A 24,234-nucleotide genomic window follows, 5' to 3' on the forward strand; every position below is an offset into this window, starting at 1 on the left:
AATTATTGATTTTTGAAGTTGATAACTATTTATAATGATTTACAGTACAAAAAGGTGAATGGCTGATTTAAGTTTCGAAAAAAGAAACCAGACAACTTTATTTACTTTAGGCAAGATTCAGTTCAGTTCAGCTCAGGATTCAGTTCTCAAAAAAAAAAGTTTCGGTTCAGGTGTTGACTCTTTGATAATTTATTGGTGCGTGGAATATAATCTTCTTTTGTTTTCTTCATGTGAAATATACGGGCTCTCTAGCAAATGCCCAAACAAAATTATACTCTAAAGCAAGATTTTTTAGATTATTTTCTTGTTCTATAAAGATAAATTTTCTATATTATTAAGATATTTTTTTATATTTATAAAAAACATTAATTGAGAATATTTGAATTGATTAAATTTCATTAGTGGAAAATTATTAAAAAATGTATAATAACATAAAATATAAATTAAATTATATACATTTATTAAATTTTTAATAAACATATATACTCTAAAAAAATTTATTTTCGGGAACGGAAGATACCCACTGTATTATACTACAGATAGTAACACTAAGTTATGCACGTTTTTACACCTGCCTTGAAATTTGCTATTTGTTAGCCTAGTAACTAGTAAGTGTATAATATGATGTCATACTCTTACTAATACATAGTTTTCTATCGATCAATACTGTTTTTTTGTTATAATATTTAACCACTTGCCAAACTAGAAAGCTATTCATAAAAATAAACAATAATATGAAAGCTGTTCTGGAAGTATTAACAACAACAAAGCCAACCCCTCGATTATACACAGCTACGAAGAATGTGCCTCGTCCTCAAAACATGGAAAATAACATTACGAAATCACTAAAACAATAACAAAAAGGTAAACCACGAAAAAAAAAGAAATAAGGAATTTATAAATACATATTTTAAAAACAAATTATGCACATAAATAGCAAAAAGAAAAATCAATTGCATAAATGAGAAAAAATAGAAAAAACACAAACCAATGATTCTATATATGTTGTGTCTCAGGGTGGGAGATTAAAGATCACGAGATGATTGGCTTATCCATCTGCAGAGACAAGCACAAAGAAACCCATATTCAAACTTCAAAAATCATATCTTCATTCGACAATCATCAATATCTATCGAACAAACCTTGAGAGTAAGAATCTGCCGAGTGGGCTAACATTTGTGTTGGAACTAAACTCCTTGTTAGCTGGTTTTCTTTTGTTCTCCGCATCAGCGGGCGCAGTCTTGGAGAAAACACGGACCGCCATGTCCTGCAACTCCTTCACCGAAGCTTCTTTCGAACTGTTATGAATTTAGGAGTCATTAGATCAAGTAACAATGCACATTCAGATGACCAGACATGTGTTTGGTCTTTAAATTTATGTTTACCTTCCCAAAAGTTCAATAAGCTTGGCAACAAAGGCTTCACAAGAACCAGGGTTTTCACGTTCCATTGCCACGAGGGATCTCGACAATGCACGTCCAATGGACCCTTTTGAATCGTCACCAAGAGCCTACCACCACAAAACCAGAATACATTGATCTTCTTGAATACTTTTCTTCTCTTACATCTTAACTAATACCGATGAATACCTCTTTTAGGGACGGTATGAGCAATACTGACAACGATGCAGGCAATGAATCCCATATGGGGTCTTCTTCTTCTTCATCACTCACTTGTTGTGATTTTGGAAGTGCTTTTTGTTTACCAGACTTGTCGCCGGAATTTCTGCATAGGTTATAAGCTTCATGTAAGGAATAACCACGCGCAATGATGTGACCAGCAAAAGCTATGATCTAGATGTACCTGGAATAGTCAGAATCTTCTGTCATTTGTTCCCTTCTTCGGTTAACATTCCCATCCTTATTGTTATTCCTCATCCCAAGTCTTTCTCTAGCATTTCCCCTTCTGAAACCTGCGTCAAGTGCTGCCTTTGCCTGAAAGAAGAAGTGGAGTTGAATATAAGAAATCTAAGATAAATCAAGATGACCCGAAGAAGATATCCAAAGCAGCGTAAAGGTACATGTAAATTCATTACATAAGAACAAAGGCCAAAGCTAGTACGACAAATATAGACAACCCATAGAGATAAGATTAAAGTAGTTCACCAACCTCAGCGAGATTTGCGAGGCTATCTTCTGAGGCACTCGAAGTTCTATCTTGATTCCCTAGCCTTGATTTTGGAGTTCGAGGTGACGCATAGTCATCGTGCTGTCCACGGACAACAACAGTTCCACTTGCTGAAGCATCATCCAAAGATGCATACCCGCTGCTAGACTGCAAGGCAGAACCATAATCATTATTACAAGTTGTTGGAATAAACAAAACTTCCGTAGAAGATGTAGCAAAGGGCTGCCAGAGATTTTATACTGCAGAGATTTGTTCACGGAATATTGAAGATGATTGAGAACGTTTCGGGGTTCTTATGACAACAGTTCCAGATCCACTGAGCGATGAATCTTCCTGAATTTAGAAGCATAATTATTGGTAAGAATACATTACTAAGTTAGAAAACAAAAGAAAAGGGTTACGCTGTGGGAGTTCTCCACGTGAAACTTGACTAAGTGCATACTATAAATGGTAACTCAAATGACATGAAACACACATAACATAAATGCTTTAGAAAATAATTTTCCAGGTGCAGTGGTTACAGCAAAGAAATGGTGTAAAAGGAGACGGACTGCATCTGGCACACAAGAGGCAAATGATCTTACCTCATCGTGGAAGCCGTCTTCATAGTCGTTAACTGTAATACCAGAAGTGGGTGACAACTGACTACCACTAGCTCTTGTTGCTCTTTGCGAAGTCTGAGTCGAAGGAACTTCTTGGCGCCTCTCTCTTGCATGAGGAGGTTTTAAAGCACGAACTGTTCCAATACCCTGAGAGGCCCCAATGCTAAAGTCCCACCCAGCATTTTTGACAGTTTTTCCCTGAAAACTGTAGCTACAAGTTAATAAAGATTTTATAAAACAAGAAACCCCAAGGGAAGAATTCATCCAACCTAGATCCAGGTGTTCCTTGGCTTCTCTCATCTCTAGCCACTCTAACAGTACCCGATGATTCAAATGGAGCTTTAGGACCATTCCGTGGAGTCTCTTCATCCTCTTTTACTTGGTACTTTGGTCGCTCTCTTCAAAGAGAAAAAAAAGGATAAATTAATAGTCGTGCTTATTCTGGATTTTCTTTGGCATATAAAAGATCAAAACAATATACGGGAAAAAAAACATCTAAACATTACTTTTGACATACAATCACACAAGAAAAGTAGCAAAACTAGACCACAAACCGGAGCTGTTAGAAGAGAAAAAAACAGAAAAAGCATCAAACCTTATCCTCTCAAGAAGTTTCGGGCTTTTCTTAGCATTCTTAATAAATCTGTGTTTAATAAGTTCTTTGGCACTTGGTCTCTGAAAGTGTAAGACTTGTATAAGAGATTTTGAAAAATTACCACTGCTGGAAATAAAAAAGCAAGGATTGCAGATTGCATTGCAAGTACCTCAGCAGGGACTTTTTTCAAGCATAATGAAACAAACTCCTTCAGTGGACGGGAAAAGTGCTCATCTAACTGCATAGAAAAGAAAGAACGTTAAACATTATAGGCGACTTCACAAATAGCAGTGATAGTCTTGATTAACTTTTATCGTGTTTATTAAGAACATGTGTAACCTGAGGAGGATTTTCCCGAGGAATGATAAAAAGCACTCTCATAGGATGAAGGTCAGCTAGGGGAGGTTCTCCTTTTGCCATCTCAATAACTGTTATTCCGAGCGACCATATATCTGCCTAAAAACAGTCCCAGCATCAGAAACAATTCAAAATATGCTAGGAAACAAGTACAGAAAAGACATGTCAAGCTAGGAGAAGTGAAGGCACGATACCTTCTCATTGTATCCTTCTGAGTTCTGAATAACTTCTGGTGCCATCCAAAATGGTGTTCCTACAAATGTCTGTCATTCTTTAACATATTAGCGGAAGGAACCCAGATCAAGAGCGAAAACTTTTAAGTCATCAAGAAGTAAAGATAAGATGTTGTACAAACTGACCAGAGAAGCATTTAGTCATTTCCCATCTTTCAGAACATTGCTTATACCATTAAAATTAATCCCACAACTGAAACGTGCACATGATTCTACTATACGAGGCTCTACATAAGTTACTGGACTGGAAGTTGCAAATGGACTGAATAAATCATTCAAATACTAATCGTTGGAACTGGAAAAGTTAACTCCGTACTAATTAAAACCGCACAAAGCAAGCAGCAACATAAACAAGGAGACCAGAAAAATTATTAACGGCCTTCCTATAGTGGGAATATAAAAGATATATTGCACAACAGGAGATGAGAAAATAAGAAACAAAATTAAGAGAGATCATTGGCATAATAGAGTAAGTACCTTCCTTCTTGATATTGTCCGTGTTAGTTGTGCAGACACACCAAAGTCCGCCACCTGATACAGAGTGAAAAACAAGTTGACGACCCGCTTCGTGCAAAGTCTCATATTGTAATGTCATTAAAAAAAAGCTAAAAAGAAACACCTTAACATCGCCATTCTCGGTCAATAAAATATTAGCAGCTGCAAAGATAGGAAGAAAGTTAAAACACATCTGATCACATAAAACCAGAAGACATGATAAACACAGAAAAAACCTTTGATGTCTCTGTGGATCTTTCCCTCACTATGCAGATATTCAACAGCATGAAGCAGATCACGTGTGATACAAGCGATTGATGTTTCATCCAACGGATGACCAGACTGAAGCTGCACAAGATAGATTGCTTTTGAGGATTATAACTTGCATCACCACAGAGAATTATATTTCCTAATTCCTAGAATCCTAACTAAAATTTGCAAAGAAGTGAGTTGACATACAAGATCAGCAACAGAACCACCGGCCATGTATTCCATGATGATCCACAGTTTGGTCTGATGAAGATAAGAGCCATAGTATTCGGTAATATACGGGCAACGACATTGTGACAATACCGAAATTTCCTGGGGTCAAAAACAGAAAATGAGAAAAAAAAAGATCTTTAGTACACAAATGTTAACCACAGAAACTGGCGTGAATCAAGAGATACCTTCTGGATATCTTCAATCTCATCTTCTCTGCCAGATATCAAGTAAGAAGGTTAGTAAGGAAAGATCACTGAGCATATAAAAACATACCAAATCTGTTTTTCTATTGAAAGCTGGAAAAAAAAAATATTGTCCTTTTAACCTTTGAAAGTCGTGAACAAGTAACATTCATACAATTATAAAAAGTAATCACCCGCCTTATTAGACATCAAAGATTATAATACCCAAAAGCTTAACTGCATCCATAATAAAAAGGGAAAGTAGCAAAATGGAAAATGAACTCACGATTCTTCCAGGTCGATGACTTTAATTGCAACTTCTTTGTTGAGTTCCTTATCAAACCTGGTAAGAAGCAGCTCAGTAATCGTTCTTAGAAAGTCTATATAGCATATATACTAATAAGAGAAGTGGTATTCCAGAAATTCCATTTCTTCCAACTGGTGTCAATATAAGCACCCCAATCTTTGATTCTTTTAAGCATGAACACTTAATAGTTATCATTCTCAGAGTTTCTATCTGGAGACAACTCAGACAAGAGCTAAAGATATTTTACAAACATCAGATTAGCTTAATATATATATATATACTTACGCTTTATAGACATCACCAAAAGATCCTCTTCCGATTAACTCAACCTGGCTAAATCTGGCTCCAGCTGCCTCTTGTAAACCCGCAACATCGTCCATTTTCTCCACATACAAATGAAACCAACCTCTCCCCCCCTCCCCTCACTGCAAACACTATAATTAAAAACTAAATAGCACAAGTCAGCTACTAAACCCTCCCCTAAAAAAGGTCAACCCTACAACTAGTTCCCACTGCATAACACAAACTTCTCCAAGTACCACCAAAAGAAACCAAACACTTATGTAAACCTGAATATAATCTGAATATACCTTTTACTCAAAGCAAAGAGAAAGATTATAATAAAAGGGCCGTTAGGTGATGATATTGGGACCAAGTGACAGCTGACCAAGACAACATTTTGCAATTAATCTAAAAACAATTCGTCACTCTAATAAACTGCGCAATACTGTCACTTAACTTATTCGATCAATGAGATAAAAACGAACAAGATTACATTTATCAAAATTCATGATCGATCCAAATTACCTGATAATTTGACAAAGACAGCCGACGAATACTACAGATCTCTTTTCACCTTTCGTTTTCTGGAGGAAGCTGTTTCTCCAGAGCAGCAAGAGATCGAGGGAAACTGTTTGTGTTGGCAGAGGAAGCTTCCTTGATTTGATAATGATTTCTCGTTTTTGATTTTCTCCTTCCGGTTTTGTTTTTTTTTTTCAGAAACCATTAACATATATTCGACCCATCTCATGCTCCAGCCAAGTAACAACCCGGCCCAAATTAAAACGTTAGAAAATCCAATAAAGCCCATTTAACTTCCCGTTAATCATTTAGTCATCCCAGTCTAAATAGTCAGGCCCATGACCCATGTAAAGAGATTTTATTTTTGAATTTTCAGTTTTAAAAAAATAATAAAATCCCGAAAACCAAATCGTCCAATGTCGATTACAGCTTTGACTCGAACAAAATTAATCTAAAGCTAATTTTAAAATATCCAGTTTTAGCGAAAAAAAACATAATACAATACAAATTTAGAAACTAAATTGTTTGGAATATTTTACTCGGTTTTGGAAGCAGAATTTTATCACGGTTTCACAAAAATAATCTTTGAAGGAAACAACAAGAAAATGGTTGGACATACTTACCTCAAAGGTTCTGCGGTTTAGTTTATATAATCGGGTGAGAGAAATAAGATGGTGGATGAATAAATTCAAAGATATTATTGAGCTTAGATGGATATGCATACATGGCAATATGGTTGCAGACAAGCTAGCAAAAGATAATATCCCTGCAGAGAATTCTTTTCAATCTTATAAATTATGTTCCTAGATTTGTAACTCAATACTTGCATTAATAAAGTTACTAAAAAAAGTGTTTGAAATATTTTTAATATTTTTAGTTAAACTCTATATATCTTTAGCGAAAGAAACATAATACAATACAAATTTTAGAAACTAAAGTGTTTGAAATATTTTTATTTTAAAACATTTATTTTCAGTTTTGTATATTTTTAGTTAAACTCTATATATTTTATATTTTCAAATTTTGTATATACTATTATATGCTGTTTGTATAATTCGAAGATATATAATCTAAAGCTTAAAACAATTTCATTTGTAACTCAACACATGAAAGCTATAAAGTTTTTAAAGTAAAAAAAAAAGAAATAAATTTACTTTAAATAAAATAAAATAAATAGTTCTAAACAAATTTGATAGATTTTTTTTTTCATTTTATTTAGTTATTTATATAAATTGAACATAAATAGAAAATATTTATCGATTTAGTGTATATTAATTTATCAAATATTATTTCTTGAGTGTTATATATATAATTAAAAATGAATGCAAACTCTTAATATTTAACTAATACCAAATCATTAAATAATATATTAATTAGATTTTTAATAGATTTTTGTGTAATACTATTTTTGTGTAATACTATTCGATTATGTATATGTGCTTTTGAAAGATATAACATAAATTAGTCGGATAGTTTTCGCCTAACATACCTTTGCGTCATTTACTTTTTATAATTCATTAAAACATAACTTAAAAAAGAGATGAGCAGAGAAAACTTCATCCCTTAAAATTTGTTTTTTAAATGACCAATCTTTGTTGACAAAAAAAAAAAAAAAAAAAACCAATCTTTCTTAGGAGTATTTTTCAACGCCATAAAGTATTTTTAATCACCGCTCATCGATCTATCATTTGACAAATTCAGTAAATTCATTCCTAGCAAGAAAATGGGTCGCACAAAAAGAGAGAGATAGTAAAAAACAAGGCCGGTCAATGCGGAGCAAAGACTCGTCAGATGTTCAGACTGATGCAAACCAGACCAACTCTCTGTTTTGAGTTTCCTATTTTTTAGTTTCAATCAATCACTCAACTTCTCACGCGTCATCACCGGGTGTGTAGTTTTCACGCACTTCGGTTTTTCCTTTTTTTCTGTCTTTGTCGTCTATATGCGATTATGCGTATTCTGCACACGCTTCATGTACAAACCAAACGCAAGTCATTATTGATGACAAAACCATGCTAGGTCTTCTTACACATGAGCACGTGCGCACGTGACTCTTAAATCTCTTCTTCCTATATATTCTCTTTGTCGTGCCTTCGCCCTTAATCTGCGTGCGTGTCATACATATGAGTAAAATGAATATTGGTCCTAAATCAAATCCCAAGTTTGACGACAGCTAAAATAAAAGCTTTACTCTTCAGGCTTTGAAAAGAACCAAAATGTACTTTTAATAGTTTTAAAATCGTTGAATAGTTGTTTATTTTTAAAAAAATTGAAAATTGATCAGTATCACTGTATTTATATACACAACATTTTATAATTTTTAGCGAGCAAAAATGTTGTGTGGTTGCAAGTTTAATCATAACAGCAACAGATTATCCACTCCAAAAACCATATGATTATTTCTCTTTCAGAAAAGCAAGATTAATTAATTATATTAATCAGCTGTTGATAATTGGATTCCATTAAAGGAAATATAAAGCGGATTAAAATGATTTCATTATGAAGATATTTCACGTATCTTTGACTTTCTTGGCCTAAGAGATAAAAACTTTTTCATGCAAAGAAACTTTAACCTTGAGTTCAATTGGTTATCAATATTTAATCATATATTATTTTTTTGTAAACTATACCAAACCCCAAAAAATTCGTATCTTGTTGCCACAAGATTAAAGATTATACTAACAAAGTGGTCAGAACTAAAATAACACAATATCATGTTGGTTTTGGAAATCAGATAAATAGTTTAATTTAAAATTTTAAAATTAGAACATAAAAGAGTATCCATGGTCTGAAGCTTGAGCAAAAGTAAGAAAGAAGAACAAAAAGTTCAGTGAAAGGAGAAACATAATACATACATAATAATACACATCGACATATTTATATAGATGGTGGGCTCGGAACCTCATCACCATCATCATCAACAACATCATCAAAACCATCAGCAGCAGCAGCAACAAAGGAGCAAAGAAGCTTTGGGGATGGTGGCTCTACACGAAGCCCTAAGAACCGTTTGTCTCAACACCGACTGGACTTATTCTGTCTTCTGGTCCATCCGTCCCCGTCCGTACGTATCTCTCTATCTGCTGCTCACTTTCTTCTCTTCTCTTCTCTCTCTCTAACGATGTCGTTTTGCTCCTCAGGAGAGTTCGAGGCGGTGGCAACGGCTGCAAGGTCGGCGACGACAATGGAAGCTTGTAAGTTACACTTGTTATAGTTTTATTTACATTAGTCAATGGTAAAGACTTAGGTTACTTTAGTTTTAGTCTTTTTGAAGCATGACAAAAATTAGGTCAACTTTTCCACTTGTGGTTTATCGTATTTAGTGGCCAGAAGCTCTCCTCGCAAACCTATTATCCGACAAGAAACTAGATAAGACCATCATTAATATAGGCTCGAGTTAAAAAACATCCGAAAGTTGCTGCATCAAGATTTAATGCAGACATGATAACATAGTTATGTTTACCAAAAACACAGTTATGTTTTGCGACTGTATCTACCTTTTCTAGTTATGTTGGCTACCTTTTCTTAAGTTTTTTTTTTTTGGTATGAGCCTTCTCTTACTTTTTAGATACGATCTCTTAAACTAGAAAAAAAAAGAGATTGATCTGCAGAAAAGACATCATCTGTAGGTTATATAAAACGAGGACGATATTGTCTAATAACATAGTTTCTCTCAATTTTCAAAAAAATCGTTAGGCGGTAATAATAATTAGTTTATTGGAAATTATTGATTAGGCGGATGTCTATTGTACCGATCTTGTAAACGCATCATAAACCCGATTAAGAAAAATAGCTTTTAGACCCGATTTGCCTCATAAGCTCCACCTAAACCGATTTTGAGAACACTAGTTTCTCTAAATGAATTAAATACATGACTAATATGATCAGTACATGTACATGTACATGCTTGATGTATATTGAAGTATTGATATGTGGGGTTGCAGGATGCTGATGTGGGAAGATGGATACTGCAGAGGAAGAGGAGGATCAGGAGATTGCTATGGAGAGATGGAAGGAGAAGATCCAGTTCGTAAATCTTTCAGCAAAATGTCAATCCAGTTATATAATTATGGCGAAGGGTGGGTATTTGGTAGGTCCTTAATTACATTATTGGCTGTGTGAATGTACAAAACTCTTGACCTTATCACAGCAAATTTACCAAATGTAGAAACTATTTATCTTCCCTTTTGTTGGCTAACAGGTTAATGGGGAAGGTTGCTTCTGATAAATGCCACAAATGGGTTTTCAAGGAACAAACCGAATCAGAATCTAATGCCTCCAGTTACTGGCAAAGCTCCTTTGATGCTGTAAGTAAATGAGTGAACATTTATGTATGATTAAGACTTGGATATGTAGATTTGTAACCCTAGAGATATCCATCTCTAAAAATATGCAGATTCCTTCAGAGTGGAATGATCAGTTTGAATCTGGTATTCAGGTAAGATAAAGTAATAATCGTATAGTGTTGTTATTTGGTTTCTTGTTTCCCAAGTAATCTTTTTGATGTTTCTGATTGCACATTCAGACCATAGCTGTTATTCAAGCTGGACATGGACTTCTACAACTCGGTTCTTGCAAGATTGTAAGTAATTCACAATAAATTAACATTCTTACTTGAGATCTTTCGGTTTTGTTCTCTAAACCGGCCGAATTTTAATCAGATACCTGAAGATTTGCACTTTGTACTTCGGATGAGGCACACTTTTGAATCACTCGGTTACCAATCCGGTTTTTACCTCTCTCAGCTCTTCTCCTCAAACCGCAGCCCTTCGTCTTCAAACACATCCCTCATGGGCTCGAACCACCCTATACTTCCTCCGCAGACTCAACAACTGCAACCCTCTCAGCTTCCTCTCTACAACTGGAGTAGTGGTTCGAGCCAACGACCGATGATGGCTCAATCCTCTTTGCCTACCTACCAGCCTCACATGCCTTTCCCTGTGATGCCGCATGCAAACAAAGAACCAGACTCCGACGTGAAATGGCCCACAGGGCTATCTTTCTTCAATGCATTGACTAACAACGTCAACGCTAAGCTTCTGTTTGATTCGGAGGGTTTAGGTGACAAACCAGAGCATCAGAGCCACCAGGACCAGAGCCAGGAACAGAGCAACGCTGAGAGTCATGCGAATCCGAGTGAGTTCTTGAGCCTTGATAGTCACCACCGAAACATGAGTTACTTGGAGTAATATGACATTTTCGTGTATGACTCTCGTGTGGAACTTAGTTTGCTTCTTTTATATGTCTTTTGTTTGTTGTTTTGATGGTTTTGTCATGACTTGTGTTGAACATAGTTGTTTACTCTCTCTTGTTTCGATCAATCTACTCTTTTATTTAGTTATTTTCTGTCATCAGATTACATTTTTATTTCTTGAAAGCTTTCTTGACCGTTTTTCAAGTGATAACAATTTCAATTTCTAAAGTTGTATATGATTTTAAAGCACCTTTTTGTTAGAAAGTGTAACTTATAATTTACACTTATAGATATATTCTTATAGTTTACAAATACGTAAAGATAGATTGTAGTTTTGTTTAAAAATTATAATTAGTGTTATAACAAACCAAAGTATTAGATACACAATCTTGAAAAACCACAATCCCAATATATAGATTTTAATTCTGAACATTCAATTTACTTTGCTTCCCATGAACACGTTATAATTTCACAAGTCTTTCTCATGCTATCCCTCCAATGCATGGCACTCTCTACAAGCAAAAATCGCTGCCATTAAAATTCTTCTCCACCACTTCATCACCCTACTCCCTCTTCTCTCTTCCGCTTTCTTCCTAATCCTCGCCGCCTTCTTCTTCTTGCGGCCACCAACTCTTATTCCTCCACTTCTTTTCACCGGTGCAGGAGTTATATACTGCCACCTCTGTGATGAATACGACCTGTATAGAGACGCTTTCACCATATTCGTCGTATTTACGGTTTCGCCGTATATACTAGTCGTAGGCTTCAAATCCAAAGGCCTGTGGTTTATGGTACTGATGTTGTTACCGTTGAAACTGCTCGTTCTTGGAGAGTAATTAGAAGTTGAACTGCTATTACTACTACTACCGAAACTACTCCGGCTGTTCGTGCTAGTGCTCCGGGAGATGTGTTCGCTGGTTGTACGTGAGATTGACCACCTGGTGGTATTGTTCGGTGCTGGAAAAACGTGTGGCAAGAGACGGCCGTTGAAGAAGAGGTGATCGGCGGGAGAATTTTCAGAGTCTTGTGATGGAGATGATGGAGTCAAAGATCCGAACTCAAACTCCGGCGGCTTCTCGCTGGAGTTTATCATGGCTCTCCCGTGATTCTCCGTTATGGTGTGTGTATGATGTATGTGGTCGTGTGCTTGTTTAAATAGAGGGGAAGACCCACGTGGCAAAAGGGGTGCATGTAGTGTGAGAATCATATGATATTGCCAGGTCAGCGTTTGAATACAAGTAGCAAAGTCAAGGGATGGTGTTTGTAATGATCTTGTCTAGGTCTGTCGACCACATCACGGATAAATTAAAGCCTGAACGCTATATTTTAAGTTTTCATCGATGCTAGATTTGAAGTGTCGAACCACGTTAATTACCGACAAAAAAGTAACGATCAACATTTCCATTTGTTTATGTATCAGTTTATTTACTAAAGTTATTAACTATACGTCGTATAATTGTTTTTAATTGATAACTTTATAACTTATAAGCTCACTCACATGTTTTAGGGAGCGGACACAAGTCTCCCAAAGACACGCTTGGGGTTAAAGCAAAAGCAATAGTGGCTTTGTGCAACCTTATGAAATTAACTCATTATCATCAAACTATTAGCGTAAAGAAAAGAAAAGAAAAGATTCTCTGTTGGTAACATAACAAGATAAACCATTTAAAAATTGCAGAGATTAATAAGTTATCCGATAGGATTTAAAGACAAGAAGAAGAAACTAAAAGAACACATATAAACGACAAAGAGCTCGCACTGTGGCTTTTGTCTCCCATTAGCCAATTATTTAGTCTTCTCTTTACTCCTTTAAAGACACCATGGCCTAATTAAAGAACAGTACCTGTCATCATTAATCTCAGTGCTAATCATATTTTATGGAATCTATACTCACTCACTAGTGATTATTCTCTTATATTTAAAACTATAGGCTATATTTTATTGATATAAATGTGAAAGTAAAGCCCATTCTAACATTGGGCTTTTATCAGCCCATTTAGAGATATTTTTCTGCCGTTGATGTATTAAAGAAAGAAGGAAAAGTAATACGTGGCGCGAAGACGTCAATAATAGCCGCAAACAAAGCGGCGAAGAAAGCTGACATGCAACTGCAACAAAAAACAGCTATCGTGTCATCTTCCCAACAGCTCTTAACTCTTTCACCCTTTTATCTCTCTCTCTTACGCTCGCAAAACAAGATAGTTTCGCCTGTTCTTTGCACATTACATTATTACATATAATATAAAATCGTGTTTCCATATTCGAGCCATGGCCGGTAAGGAAATTTTCCACAAGATGAAGGAATCCGTCAAGGTATTGTTTTCATTTTTTTTCTCTTTCATGTCACTTCGAGATTTCGATAAATATTAGCCATTATATATATTTGAGTAGATACTTCTTCTTGGATCATGTCACATGATGGTTTTGGTATAGAACGTAGCATGTAACACTATCCGTTATATAGATAGGCTTGTTGGAAGGAATCTATTTTGGTCTACATGACGTCGAGGTCGAGTTAGGTTCTTGATCCCCTTACGACACTATAAGTGATAGCAGTAGAAACAATATGTCTGTACTAATATATGAAACGTCGCCTCTGTTATTACCTATAGGAGAAAGTTGGGCTTGGTGCATCTGATTCTTCTGCAGATTCAGGGAAAGGCAAGAGCAAGATGTCGAAGCAGATCACGCATGGTTTCCACTTGGTCAAAGGGAAAGCCTTCCACGAGATGGAAGATTACGTTGTTGCCAAATTCAAAGAAGTTGACGACAACGAGCTTGGCCTTTTCGCTATCTTCGATGGCCACCTTAGCCACGAGATCCCTGACTACTTGTGCTCCCATTTGTTTGACAACATTTTGAATGAGGTAACGCATTGAGAGTTTACTCTTAAGTCTCGTTTCAAAATGGACTTATGTTCTTGTTTTTTTAACGAGGTAGCCAAATTTCTGGCAAGAACCAGAGAAAGCGATCAAGAAAGCTTATTATATAACGGACACGACGATTCTAGACAAGGCATCTGACTTGGGGAAAGGCGGTTCCACTGCTGTCACTGCGATATTAATCAATTGCCAGAAGCTGGTGGTTGCTAACGTTGGCGACTCTCGTGCTGTTCTTAGCAAAGGCGGTGTTGCCAAGCCACTCTCAGTTGATCACGAGCCTAACATGGAGAAGGATGAGATAGAGAACAGAGGAGGATTCGTTTCAAACTTCCCTGGTATCTAATTCATATGTTAAGTATGTTATGATCTTCATGTTGATGATGTGTATGCTTGTGTTATCAGGGGACGTTCCTAGAGTTGATGGTCAACTGGCTGTGGCAAGGGCCTTTGGTGATAAGAGTTTGAAGATGCATTTGAGTTCAGAACCATACGTCACCGTGGAGATCATTGACGACGATGCAGAGTTTCTTATCCTAGCAAGTGATGGGCTTTGGAAGGTTTTAGTTTTATCTTAATCAACTCTCAACACTCAACACTTGTTTGGTTTAAGCTTATTATTCAAAAAAATCTTATAGGTCATGTCGAACCAAGAAGCGGTTGATTCGATTAAGGGAATAAAAGATGCAAAATCTGCAGCAAAGCACCTCTCAGAGGAAGCTGTTGCAAGAAAAAGCTCAGATGATATCTCAGTGGTTGTCGTTAAATTTCAGTGAGCTCGGTTTAAGGTTAGTCGTAAAAGAACACATCATAATCATTTATTGAAGCATATAAGACTACTACGAAACATAATTAGACAATACAAGAGTATGATAAGGTCTTATACATTTGTGGATAGGCATCCTTTACATGATTACATAAAGGTTACTAGAGTTTTGTAGTTATATAGAGGTGTAGGAGATAATACCACATGGTTAGATGCCATTATTTGGATAACAAGAGAACGTACACATAGAACATAAGTAGATGACAGAAGAGAGAGAGCGTTTGGGTGAGTTGATATTGTTTTATCTGATCTGTGGTCGCTTGAATGGTGAGTTAGTCATAGGAAGTTTCATGTCTATCCTGTTTCTTTCTTGAGTCTGTGTCAAGCTAACCCCTCTCCGGCCTGACCCTTCTCCGAAGCTGTCACCAGATATCTTCCTCCTCCTCTCGTTGTGTCCAGCTAAGCGCCTCCTGCAACTTCTTTTAGTTTCATCAAACTCTGCTAGCTCATGGAACCTGCACAAACCCACCCCTAAACAATCAATTTAAAAGAGATTTCTTCTATATTTGAAGGGAAAAATGGTTACCTGCTGCATTGTTGACAAAAACGTTGCTTGACTCCAGCAACAGTTGCAGAAGAGGCCTTTGCATGAACCTCACAGACTTTGTGTCTGCGGTAATACTGCTTGGCCTCACTTAAGTTAGCAGTGCACCTATCGACCAGGCACAGCCGCAAGGGAACACGTTCTGTGTTAGGACCTCTAGCTCTCTCCATCACTCTCTTCCTTTTGTCTTCATCTCCAGTATCATCCTCCTCTCCATCCATGCTATTCTCCGTTTCTTCTTCAGCAAGGCTGGTGGCTATAGCCTTGTCTTTCAAGTAACCCCAGCGTTGTGATCTCTGACCCTCCATTTCTGGTAAAGCTAGGTGGTGGTGAAACTATGGTATAGAGTCTATAGACTAAGCAGTGTGGATGTATGGGCTTGGGGTTTAGAATGAATGTGTGTGTTGAAGTGTTTAAAAAGAGGAAGAAAAGACGAGAGATGGACCACTGTGTCCTTATATGCTTCCCTGGTGGAATAAGTACTTGATTACAGTGATGTGCTTACTTCCTTCCCCAAAGAAAGAAATAGAGAGTTAAAAGGGCTGGAAATGTTGTTATCACTGGTGCATAGGCCTTGTGTGGTTTTCGTTTGCTCTGAATAAATGAATAGTTGGTACAAAGCTATCTCTATTGTACTTCGCTTCTTTTATTTGACTTTTTTTTTAAATTCGAATCCTTATTCAAAATGGGGACCCTTTTCTTGTAAGATAACATTGATGTCCTGCTGCTAATGAAGGATGATACCTTATTGACTAGAACATATAGTACATAGAAGAGCTGGAAATCATAAGCAGACAAAAGATCCTAATAAATGGTGACATACTTCGTGGATGTAGACTATTGGATTAATCTGCTTGCAACCCTAGTGTTGTTTGGACCCATCTAGACAAGGCATTTAAGGTTAGCTTAGGACTAGAGGAAAATTGGTTTTGCTCAGGTTAAACATGTATCTGTCTTATATCTTTCTGTTACATGCTGGTTTGTGTTAACTTGCCTTGTCTGTGGTATTTGATGTTGGCAGCATGAATATTATGTGTGTTCTGGACCATAGCATATGAATGTATTTAGTTGATGCTTGCACACTTTTTATTTCTTTCGAGTGTTAGGCATTTATCGTTATTACCTACAAAGATTCTATATTGTGGGAGTGTAAATAAGTGATGTCAGTTTAGATAGGAGGTCAATGCAAACGACACTTGGAACTTGGAACAATTCTTGATAGAGAACTGTGATGTTTAAGGTTTAAAGTTTAGCTGCTCAAAAGAGATTTTCTTCACATAATTATTTGATCATAAAAGTGACAAAATCCTTTTTATTTTTTTTTCCTTACCTTACCTTGTTTTGTTTTTTTACCTCTGCAGATTGCATTGATCATTAGTCTTACTGGTCACTGAAACAAGTAAAGAGTATTTGGGTTTGGACCAGCTAAAGAATCAAAACATGAAACAAAGCATGGGCGTTTCCTCCTCTGTAAAATGCAATCATCACCACTTTTATTTACTCTTTCTTTTTTCTTTTGCAAACTGTGTGACTTCTCTGTCTGTTTCTTTGTGGGAATAAAAATCAACAGTTGAGGCTTTCTATGCTTCTCTTTGTATTGTAACTTTTTATTTACTATGCATTAAATCAGTGTACGAAACAGAAATAGTTAAAAAGAGGAGTGGGTAGTGAAAGAGACAAGACATAAAAGGTTTCACATGCTAAACTGTACTCATGTCTTGAATCTATCATCTGTGACTTAAAGCTTTTGGGAGTTTGCAAAGTTGCACATAACAAAATAGATTTTTGTCCCTTTTCTTTCTCACATCTCTCTTTTGTTTTCTCCTCCTCTTCAAAAATAAACATGTTTTAGCACACACTCAAAGAATATGATTATATAGGTGAACTATATAGTTTTGGCTAACGCTTTGTAAGCTATTTTGTGAGCGAGAAGTGATTCTTTTGAAATGTTTGGCAGAACAAAGTGAGCAAAGGGTCGAATATGATAAGTTAATGCTCGTCTCTATCTGCTCGGTTTCAAATTCAAGTTTTGGCCCCTACAAAGGAAAGATATTTCCTAAAATCGAACCTTAGAAAAAAATAAGATGCTATCATATTAATCCAAGAAGTGGAGAATATTTCATTCTCAGCCATGGCGAATTTATCTAGTTTCGCATTTTGTCACTTCAACGTTGGGAAATAAAATGCAAGTAGCTATCGGTTAAGCCACTACTAAAACACTAGATATCAGAGATGCCTCATTTCGTTTTCGGTTCCACTTGTCTCCTACATAGCAAATAGAATAGTTCTGTTTATTTGTCATAGATGCCAAAGCTTAGATATGATAGTATCAAAGATTTAACATAGAAATTAGAAAATACGAAACACATGAAAACTACTTGCAGATAATATTTATTAAAATCTCCTGTTGTAATATAACAAAAAAAAAATACAATCTGTCTAGTGTCTTGTAGATTTTTAATATATGAAAGCAAGATAATGATATTTCACATGATCGGTTTTTACGAAAAAAATAAAAGTGCTAGTTTGAGTAAATAGTACACAACTTGTTACCGATCTGTCTGTAACGCGTTATAGCGATGTTGAACCTAGGGGAATTTGTCTCTCCATTTACGGGAATCTGTTACTCCATTTATGCGATCCAGCTGTGTTAAGAGACTCAACCCCACAACCAATCACTTTAGGGTTCAGACATTTGTCAATTTACATACACTTACTTATGGAATCACTGCTCTGCTTGCATGCATCCACCCCATGTTCTTGTTATCCTTTTATGAATAAAATGAAAATATTATGTTTTAAATTTTGTATACATGCATGCAGTTTTTTAAGATATGCCTTGCAAAATACTAGTTCAAACTTCAAAACAATTGTTATTTTCCCACTTTAACTGATAAAAAACAAAATGTAAACATTCTAGCAACATTCTTAAACTTTCCAAGTGCAACATTTTACTGAAACAAACAACAATGATAAAAAAAAGAAGACAATAAATAAGCAGCCAAACACATTCTCTCACGGTGACTTATTTTCACCGTCGGTTTGCTGATGTAGTTCCTCCACACCCCTATACTCCGTCGTATCAACAGGCTGGCTCACATCCTTCAACTCCACCGCGACCTTGTCCTCTTGAATCCTATCGCCGGTGTCATCATCTCCGGCAACGGCTTCGCTTATGTTCTGTCCCGTTTCCTTGGCCGCTTTCCAGGCCCCGTCCATGGCATCCTTCATGTTATCTCCTGCGTTCAAGGCTGCATCCGTCGCTTTCTTCACCCCTTCCTTTGCCTTATCTGACACGTAACTCGCTGTGGACCTATCGTCGTGACGGTCTCTCATGCTCTATAAAAAAAATCCCTAGTCGATTAGCCTTAACTAAAATATCAATGACAGTTATAACGAGAAATAAAAAATGACACATTATTAGATAACAATGTGAAAACTCAAAATGACACTAGCTGTGGACTTACCTCGGTTTGCCTAAATGCGGTGAAGAGGCGGTCGAACCGGGTGGTAGCGTGTCGGAGGACATAACCGGAGACATCTCCGCCATGAGTTTTTGAAATGGTCACGGTCACGAGTCTCTTAATCGACAACCTAATCGGCATAGTTACTTTTCTTGTTTACTTGGTTACACCTAACCCGTGATCTCAACTGCTTTATGAAGTACTTAGCGAAGATCCAAAGCTTGCGGAACGGTGGAGGACTGGGCCAACGACACGTGAACAAACGTACGACACGTTCCTAGTTGATATGTCGTGTATCGACACGTGCTCATAACGTCACTCACTAAATAGTATACTAATCAATCTTATTGGGCCATACTAATTCGGCCCATTAGAGCTCTTACGAAAATCGAAGCTGCCAAAGTTTATCTCTTTCATTGGAATTCGCAGAGAGACTGACTACCTTACGATCGCCGGAGAAAATGGCGGAGATAAAGTGCGTCGGAGTAGTGGGTGCTGGTCAGATGGGTTCAGGAATCGCGCAGCTCGCCGCCACGAACGGCCTCGACGTTTGGATCATGGACGCTGATCGTGATGCGCTCTCTCGAGCCACCGCAGCTATCTCCTCCTCCGTCAATCGATTCGTCTCCAAAGGCCTTCTCTCCAAGGCAAGATCTTTATCGTAATTCCTTAAAAGAATAAACTTTCCTCCTTGGAGTCTACAATTATACAGGATGCTCTGTTCTTGTTATTTTCCGATAAAGTTTGTTGCTTTATTGATTTAGATCACGCGTATAGCTTCTTAGACAACTTCACGATCTTGTGGAGACGCTGTAGTGTTCAGACAAGAGTGTATTTCAGGATAAAGGACAGTTAAAACGGTCTGAGTGATTTGTGCATTGCAGGAAGCGGGTGATGATGCTATGCGTCGTCTACGTTTAACATCAAACCTCCAAGATCTGCGTTCTGCTGATATCATCATCGAAGCCATTTTGGAGTCCGAAGACATTAAGAAGAAGCTGTTCAAGGAGTTAGATGGTATAGCCAAGAGTTCTGCGATTCTAGCTTCTAACACAAGTTCCATCTCCATCACTCGTCTTGCTTCCGCAACTCAAAGACCTACCCAGGTTACAAGACTCTTATTACATCTTCTGCTCGTCTATATATTGTTCATAAAGTGTGTGTTCTTCTTCGTCTATAGGTCATTGGAATGCACTTTATGAACCCTCCTCCAATAATGAAACTGGTTGAGATCATTCGCGGCGCTGATACCTCACAAGAGACGTTTATTGCTACAAAAGCTCTAGCTGAAAGGTTTGGGAAGACAACAGTGTGCTCACAAGACTACGCGGGCTTCATCGTGAACAGGATCCTCATGCCGATGATCAATGAAGCGTTCCACACACTTTACACCGGGGTGGCTACTAAGGAGGACATTGACAGCGGGATGAAACACGGCACAAACCAACCGATGGGGCCTCTGGAGTTAGCGGACTTGATCGGTCTAGACGTGTGCTTGTCGATAATGAAAGTGCTGCATCAGGGACTTGGGGACTCTAAATACGCGCCGTGTCCTCTTCTTGTACAGTACGTTGATGCTGGAAGATTAGGAAGAAAACGAGGAGTAGGAGTGTATGACTACCGTAAGAAGGCTGGTACTCCATCTCCTCGGCTCTGATAAAACGAAAAAATCAAAATCAATAATAGAGAAGGATGATGAAGATACATTTGGCAACAGTAAATGCTTTGTCGATTGTGTTTGGTTTCTTTCTTTGTTCCTTGGCCTATATGAAGTTATGGGTCAGTATAAGCAAACTCCCTCTGTTTGTAATCTGGATACTCGATGTTACCTTTGACAATTTAATAAGTGATAAACTTTTGTAAATTGTTTACGTAAAATATTTCAACTAGTAAAGTAGTAATCAACTTATTATCGATGACGAAGGTATTCAAGAGATAATGAAGAAAATCATCACATGATAACATATATAAGTTGATGATGCAACGTATTACTAGTCAAATAGCTACAGACAAATCTCTGTTGACAAAACAAAAATAGCAAAAAAAAACTTTACATTAATGTATATTTACTAATTACTATCTTAATCTATAAACTTGAATGGTTACTCCGAGTTTTAATATTCCTTTCGTTTTGCTAAGTTAGATGTTTTAGAAAAAAAAAATTATTTCACAAAATAGATTTTTTTGTATTTTCTATAAAAAATTATGATTTTCAAAAAAATTAAATGATTTTATTAATTTATTATTGATTAAAAATTATTAAAATTTGAAAATTACGATATATTTATTATAATTATTTAATGAATTTTCTTAATATACGGAAAAACTCAAAAATTTATTTTTCTGAAACAGAGAAAATAATAAATTGTCAAATTATTAATTATATTTTTCATTTTAATATGAAATATCTTTTATCTTATTTGTAAATTGTGCTTATGTTTTAAATATTGGCGAGCATCTTCTTATCTTTGACTTCTCATATTCTTCATTTTCTTTATTTAAAATTTTTTAATTGACATATTTTTGGTAACATAGTAAAAACAAAGCAAGATTAAAAAGCAGAGTTAAAAAAAAAAGAAAATAACAGTGGCAGTAAATTTTATGAACATTCTCTCTCTCCTCAAGAAGTTGAAGTATCCGGTGAAGCTGCCGATACTCTCGGAGAAGTAACAGGAAACAGCGGCAAAAGCTGCGGCTCCGATTCCCTCGGAGTTGAAATAGGCGACCTATGCAAGTAATACCCTTTCTCCGAGATCGCTCTCTCTTCCTCCGACAATGGTGACATCCTGTCGAAAGGGTCACCGTCGTTCCCGTCGCCACCGTGTTTCAGCGGCGTCACGGGGCTGTTCAGTGCTAGCTTCGGGAAGTCAAGACAGCTAGGCGACAGAATCTCTTGATTCCTCGGCGAGAATCTTGGACTTCCGGCACCGTTCCCGCCGCCGATCATGAGTGTGTTAATCATGAGGCTGTTCTTGAGGCTGTTGCTGTTCGATCTCCTCTCGTATAGTTTGTTTCCCGTGTGTTTCTTCGGCTGCGTCGTTTTGACCGGTGGAATCACGAAAGTACTCTTGCCGGAAGGAGAGGGAGGAGGACGCGGCGAGTCTGGGGATCTCGGGGAGGAGGTGCCGGTTAGCATCTGGACGACTTGTTTGAAAGTGGAAGTGTCTGCTTGAACGAAAGTTGTTGGGTAATGATCAGATCTGGTGATGATGTGGTGATGTAAAGATCCATTGATGATGGAAGAGGAAGCTGATGATGAAGTAGTGGAAGACGGGTTTGGTTTTGTTGTGGTCTCCATAGATGTTTATTGAACTTTTTAGAAGTTCACCAAAGTCTATATGTAACTAGAAGTCTTCTGTGTGAGTTTGAGTGAAAGAGAAGATGATGATGAAACTAAAAAATGGAGAGTCTCCTCTTGAGGTTTTGGGATTATAAAAGAAGTTGGATTGGTTGTTTTTATTTAATTTGGAATCTTTCTTTATGATAAATAAAACTATTGCAATTAAAAAAAATATAGACAAATGAAAGTTGACATGAGGATTTGTGCCCAGGGGAATCAAAATATGTTTTATTAGGCAGTTTTTAAATTCTTACTTTGAATTTGTCTGCCATAGACTAGAGTGCATAAAGGAAATAAATTTGTAGATTAAATGAAAGAAGTGAACTTTGTCTTTATTAGCCCCTAACATTAAAATTTTACACATTATTAAGAGAGTGCTCGCATAATTGATATAGATTATTCGAAATCCAAAACTTTATGCAACAACAAATTATATTTGATATATCAAGAAAAAAAGAGTGACAAAAAGTTGACAACATAAATGCCTTTTCCTTTTCCAAAAAAAAAAAGAGAGATATTCATTCATAATGTTCCTCTCCGCTGACGTAATAATCAAAGTTATATCTTTATATGCATGCCATACATGATACAGATATGAATATATAGGACTATCGTATCTAGGAAATGTTTCACATGCCAATCAAAGTAGTACACATACACCTATATTGTGTTTGCACATAATGTATGCGTGTGAGTGTGACATCGACGTATCAAATTTTTATTTGTGATTACAAATGAAAGAAACTTCAAGTTCTTTCTCTTAGTGGACTATCTATATGTGTGCGATATTGCATACTTTTTCAACTAAAAATTCTGGTAGATATATAAGCCCATGATACAGTCACAAGAAAAGATAGAGATAGCATAAGTGATAATAAAATAAATAATGAACTAGTCGACGTTTGAATAACGTACATAAATATAGACGGCACAATTATTTGGATTTTGTTTTCTTCCTCTACGACTCGTTCACATAAGTAGACTTTTGGCTAAATTTAGAGAAAATTTCTTGTTCATTTCAATTAGAATCAGTCTACTCAACATTTCTTTCCTAATTCTAACAAAAATATTTTGTGCAAGTTTCAATTTTTTTTTTTTTCCCTTCTGATTTTTATTGATGAAACTGAAAAAACATACAAGATGAAATCCAAATGCCAGCGGATACGACTTAAAATCCCTGAAATCCCTGGAAACATAGCCCACAACAGGGGATCGCAAACCCAAACAAGTGAACAACGGGTGACATACAACAACTACTAAGATCACTAGATTAATCTTCACTCTTACATCCAAACCCGTGAACAATCCTTGGTAGTGAGAATAGAGATGATACCTATTGGCTTTGATCAGCCGGATCTCTTCCGAGAGCCAGACAAGAGAGAGTAAGCGATGCAATGGCCTTCACAACTACGACACCAGACCAAACTTACATGAACCTTCAGTTCCATGAACCAAGCCAGAACCACAATGTCTAACACCAAAAACCAACTCAAGAAGCAAACAAACGCCTTACACTAAAGCTCCCTTCTCAACTGAACCTTCATCGGAAAATCTAAAGGCCTCAACCTCTTTATAATGCTTCAACTAACAGAAGCCACCGAGGACGAGAGAGGCAAATGACAATCCGGTAGACACACTTATTCAAAGGACAGGAGAAGAGCTCATAACAGAGAGATGGAGGCGACCAGAACCATGAATCTTCTCTTCTCAAAGGTGTTAGACCTGCTCTGCTCACCACACACCACTACACCGTCAACACATGACCGCACCATCAACACACCACCGCTTAAACCGTTGCTGAAACA

At 36.7% G+C, this 24,234-nt stretch overlaps 8 protein-coding genes across 11 annotated transcripts; 3 read left to right on the plus strand and 5 right to left on the minus strand.

Moving 5' to 3' along the window:
* Positions 1–711: 711 nt before the first annotated feature.
* LOC106406711 (serine/threonine-protein kinase 3-like) lies at positions 712–6,365 on the minus strand. Of its 4 annotated transcripts, none has more exons than XM_048772045.1 (21): positions 6,189–6,365; positions 5,667–5,815; positions 5,361–5,417; positions 5,078–5,105; positions 4,869–4,991; positions 4,646–4,757; positions 4,534–4,571; positions 4,392–4,445; positions 3,876–3,944; positions 3,664–3,780; positions 3,494–3,562; positions 3,325–3,404; positions 2,999–3,127; positions 2,712–2,934; positions 2,368–2,460; positions 2,110–2,274; positions 1,804–1,934; positions 1,590–1,725; positions 1,386–1,510; positions 1,143–1,298; positions 712–1,056 (listed from the first exon to the last, which is right to left on the minus strand). In XM_048772045.1, exons 2-21 carry the CDS (start codon positions 5,759–5,761, stop codon positions 1,026–1,028), a joined length of 2,031 nt encoding a protein of 676 aa, XP_048628002.1. In that variant the 5' UTR covers positions 5,762–5,815; positions 6,189–6,365; the 3' UTR covers positions 712–1,025.
* A 2,530-nt stretch (positions 6,366–8,895) lies between these two features.
* LOC125597283 (protein RICE SALT SENSITIVE 3-like) lies at positions 8,896–11,523 on the plus strand. The gene is made up of 7 exons (XM_048772046.1): positions 8,896–9,246; positions 9,323–9,376; positions 10,127–10,261; positions 10,384–10,489; positions 10,579–10,620; positions 10,708–10,764; positions 10,844–11,523. Exons 1-7 carry the CDS (start codon positions 9,068–9,070, stop codon positions 11,369–11,371), a joined length of 1,101 nt encoding a protein of 366 aa, XP_048628003.1. The 5' UTR covers positions 8,896–9,067; the 3' UTR covers positions 11,372–11,523.
* A 175-nt stretch (positions 11,524–11,698) lies between these two features.
* Positions 11,699–13,247, minus strand: LOC125597286. The gene has a single exon (XM_048772049.1). It carries the CDS (start codon positions 12,581–12,583, stop codon positions 11,864–11,866), a length of 720 nt encoding a protein of 239 aa, XP_048628006.1. The 5' UTR covers positions 12,584–13,247; the 3' UTR covers positions 11,699–11,863.
* Positions 13,248–13,476: 229 nt separating this feature from the next.
* On the plus strand, positions 13,477–17,264 carry LOC125597285 (probable protein phosphatase 2C 39). The gene is made up of 6 exons (XM_048772048.1): positions 13,477–13,689; positions 13,989–14,243; positions 14,317–14,593; positions 14,661–14,815; positions 14,894–15,043; positions 16,987–17,264. Exons 1-5 carry the CDS (start codon positions 13,645–13,647, stop codon positions 15,029–15,031), a joined length of 870 nt encoding a protein of 289 aa, XP_048628005.1. The 5' UTR covers positions 13,477–13,644; the 3' UTR covers positions 15,032–15,043; positions 16,987–17,264.
* On the minus strand, positions 15,052–16,335 carry LOC125597288 (squamosa promoter-binding-like protein 5). The gene is made up of 2 exons (XM_048772051.1): positions 15,608–16,335; positions 15,052–15,536 (listed from the first exon to the last, which is right to left on the minus strand). Exons 1-2 carry the CDS (start codon positions 15,931–15,933, stop codon positions 15,323–15,325), a joined length of 540 nt encoding a protein of 179 aa, XP_048628008.1. The 5' UTR covers positions 15,934–16,335; the 3' UTR covers positions 15,052–15,322.
* A 1,211-nt stretch (positions 17,265–18,475) lies between the features above and the next one.
* On the minus strand, positions 18,476–19,340 carry LOC125597289. The gene is made up of 2 exons (XM_048772052.1): positions 19,093–19,340; positions 18,476–18,964 (listed from the first exon to the last, which is right to left on the minus strand). The coding sequence occupies exons 1-2, from the start codon at positions 19,228–19,230 to the stop codon at positions 18,641–18,643; spliced, it is 462 nt and encodes a 153-aa protein (XP_048628009.1). The 5' UTR covers positions 19,231–19,340; the 3' UTR covers positions 18,476–18,640.
* A 140-nt stretch (positions 19,341–19,480) lies between these two features.
* LOC125597284 (3-hydroxybutyryl-CoA dehydrogenase-like) lies at positions 19,481–20,953 on the plus strand. Its single transcript, XM_048772047.1, has 3 exons — positions 19,481–19,736; positions 19,974–20,195; positions 20,270–20,953. The coding sequence occupies exons 1-3, from the start codon at positions 19,551–19,553 to the stop codon at positions 20,744–20,746; spliced, it is 885 nt and encodes a 294-aa protein (XP_048628004.1). The 5' UTR covers positions 19,481–19,550; the 3' UTR covers positions 20,747–20,953.
* A 617-nt stretch (positions 20,954–21,570) lies between these two features.
* LOC125597287 (VQ motif-containing protein 19-like) lies at positions 21,571–22,619 on the minus strand. The gene has a single exon (XM_048772050.1). The coding sequence runs from the start codon at positions 22,385–22,387 to the stop codon at positions 21,710–21,712; it is 678 nt and encodes a 225-aa protein (XP_048628007.1). The 5' UTR covers positions 22,388–22,619; the 3' UTR covers positions 21,571–21,709.
* Between the last annotated feature and the right edge of the window lie 1,615 nt (positions 22,620–24,234).

This window comes from Brassica napus, unplaced genomic scaffold, assembly GCF_020379485.1.
Source record: "Brassica napus cultivar Da-Ae unplaced genomic scaffold, Da-Ae ScsIHWf_141;HRSCAF=253, whole genome shotgun sequence".
Taxonomy (NCBI): Eukaryota; Viridiplantae; Streptophyta; class Magnoliopsida; order Brassicales; family Brassicaceae; genus Brassica; species Brassica napus.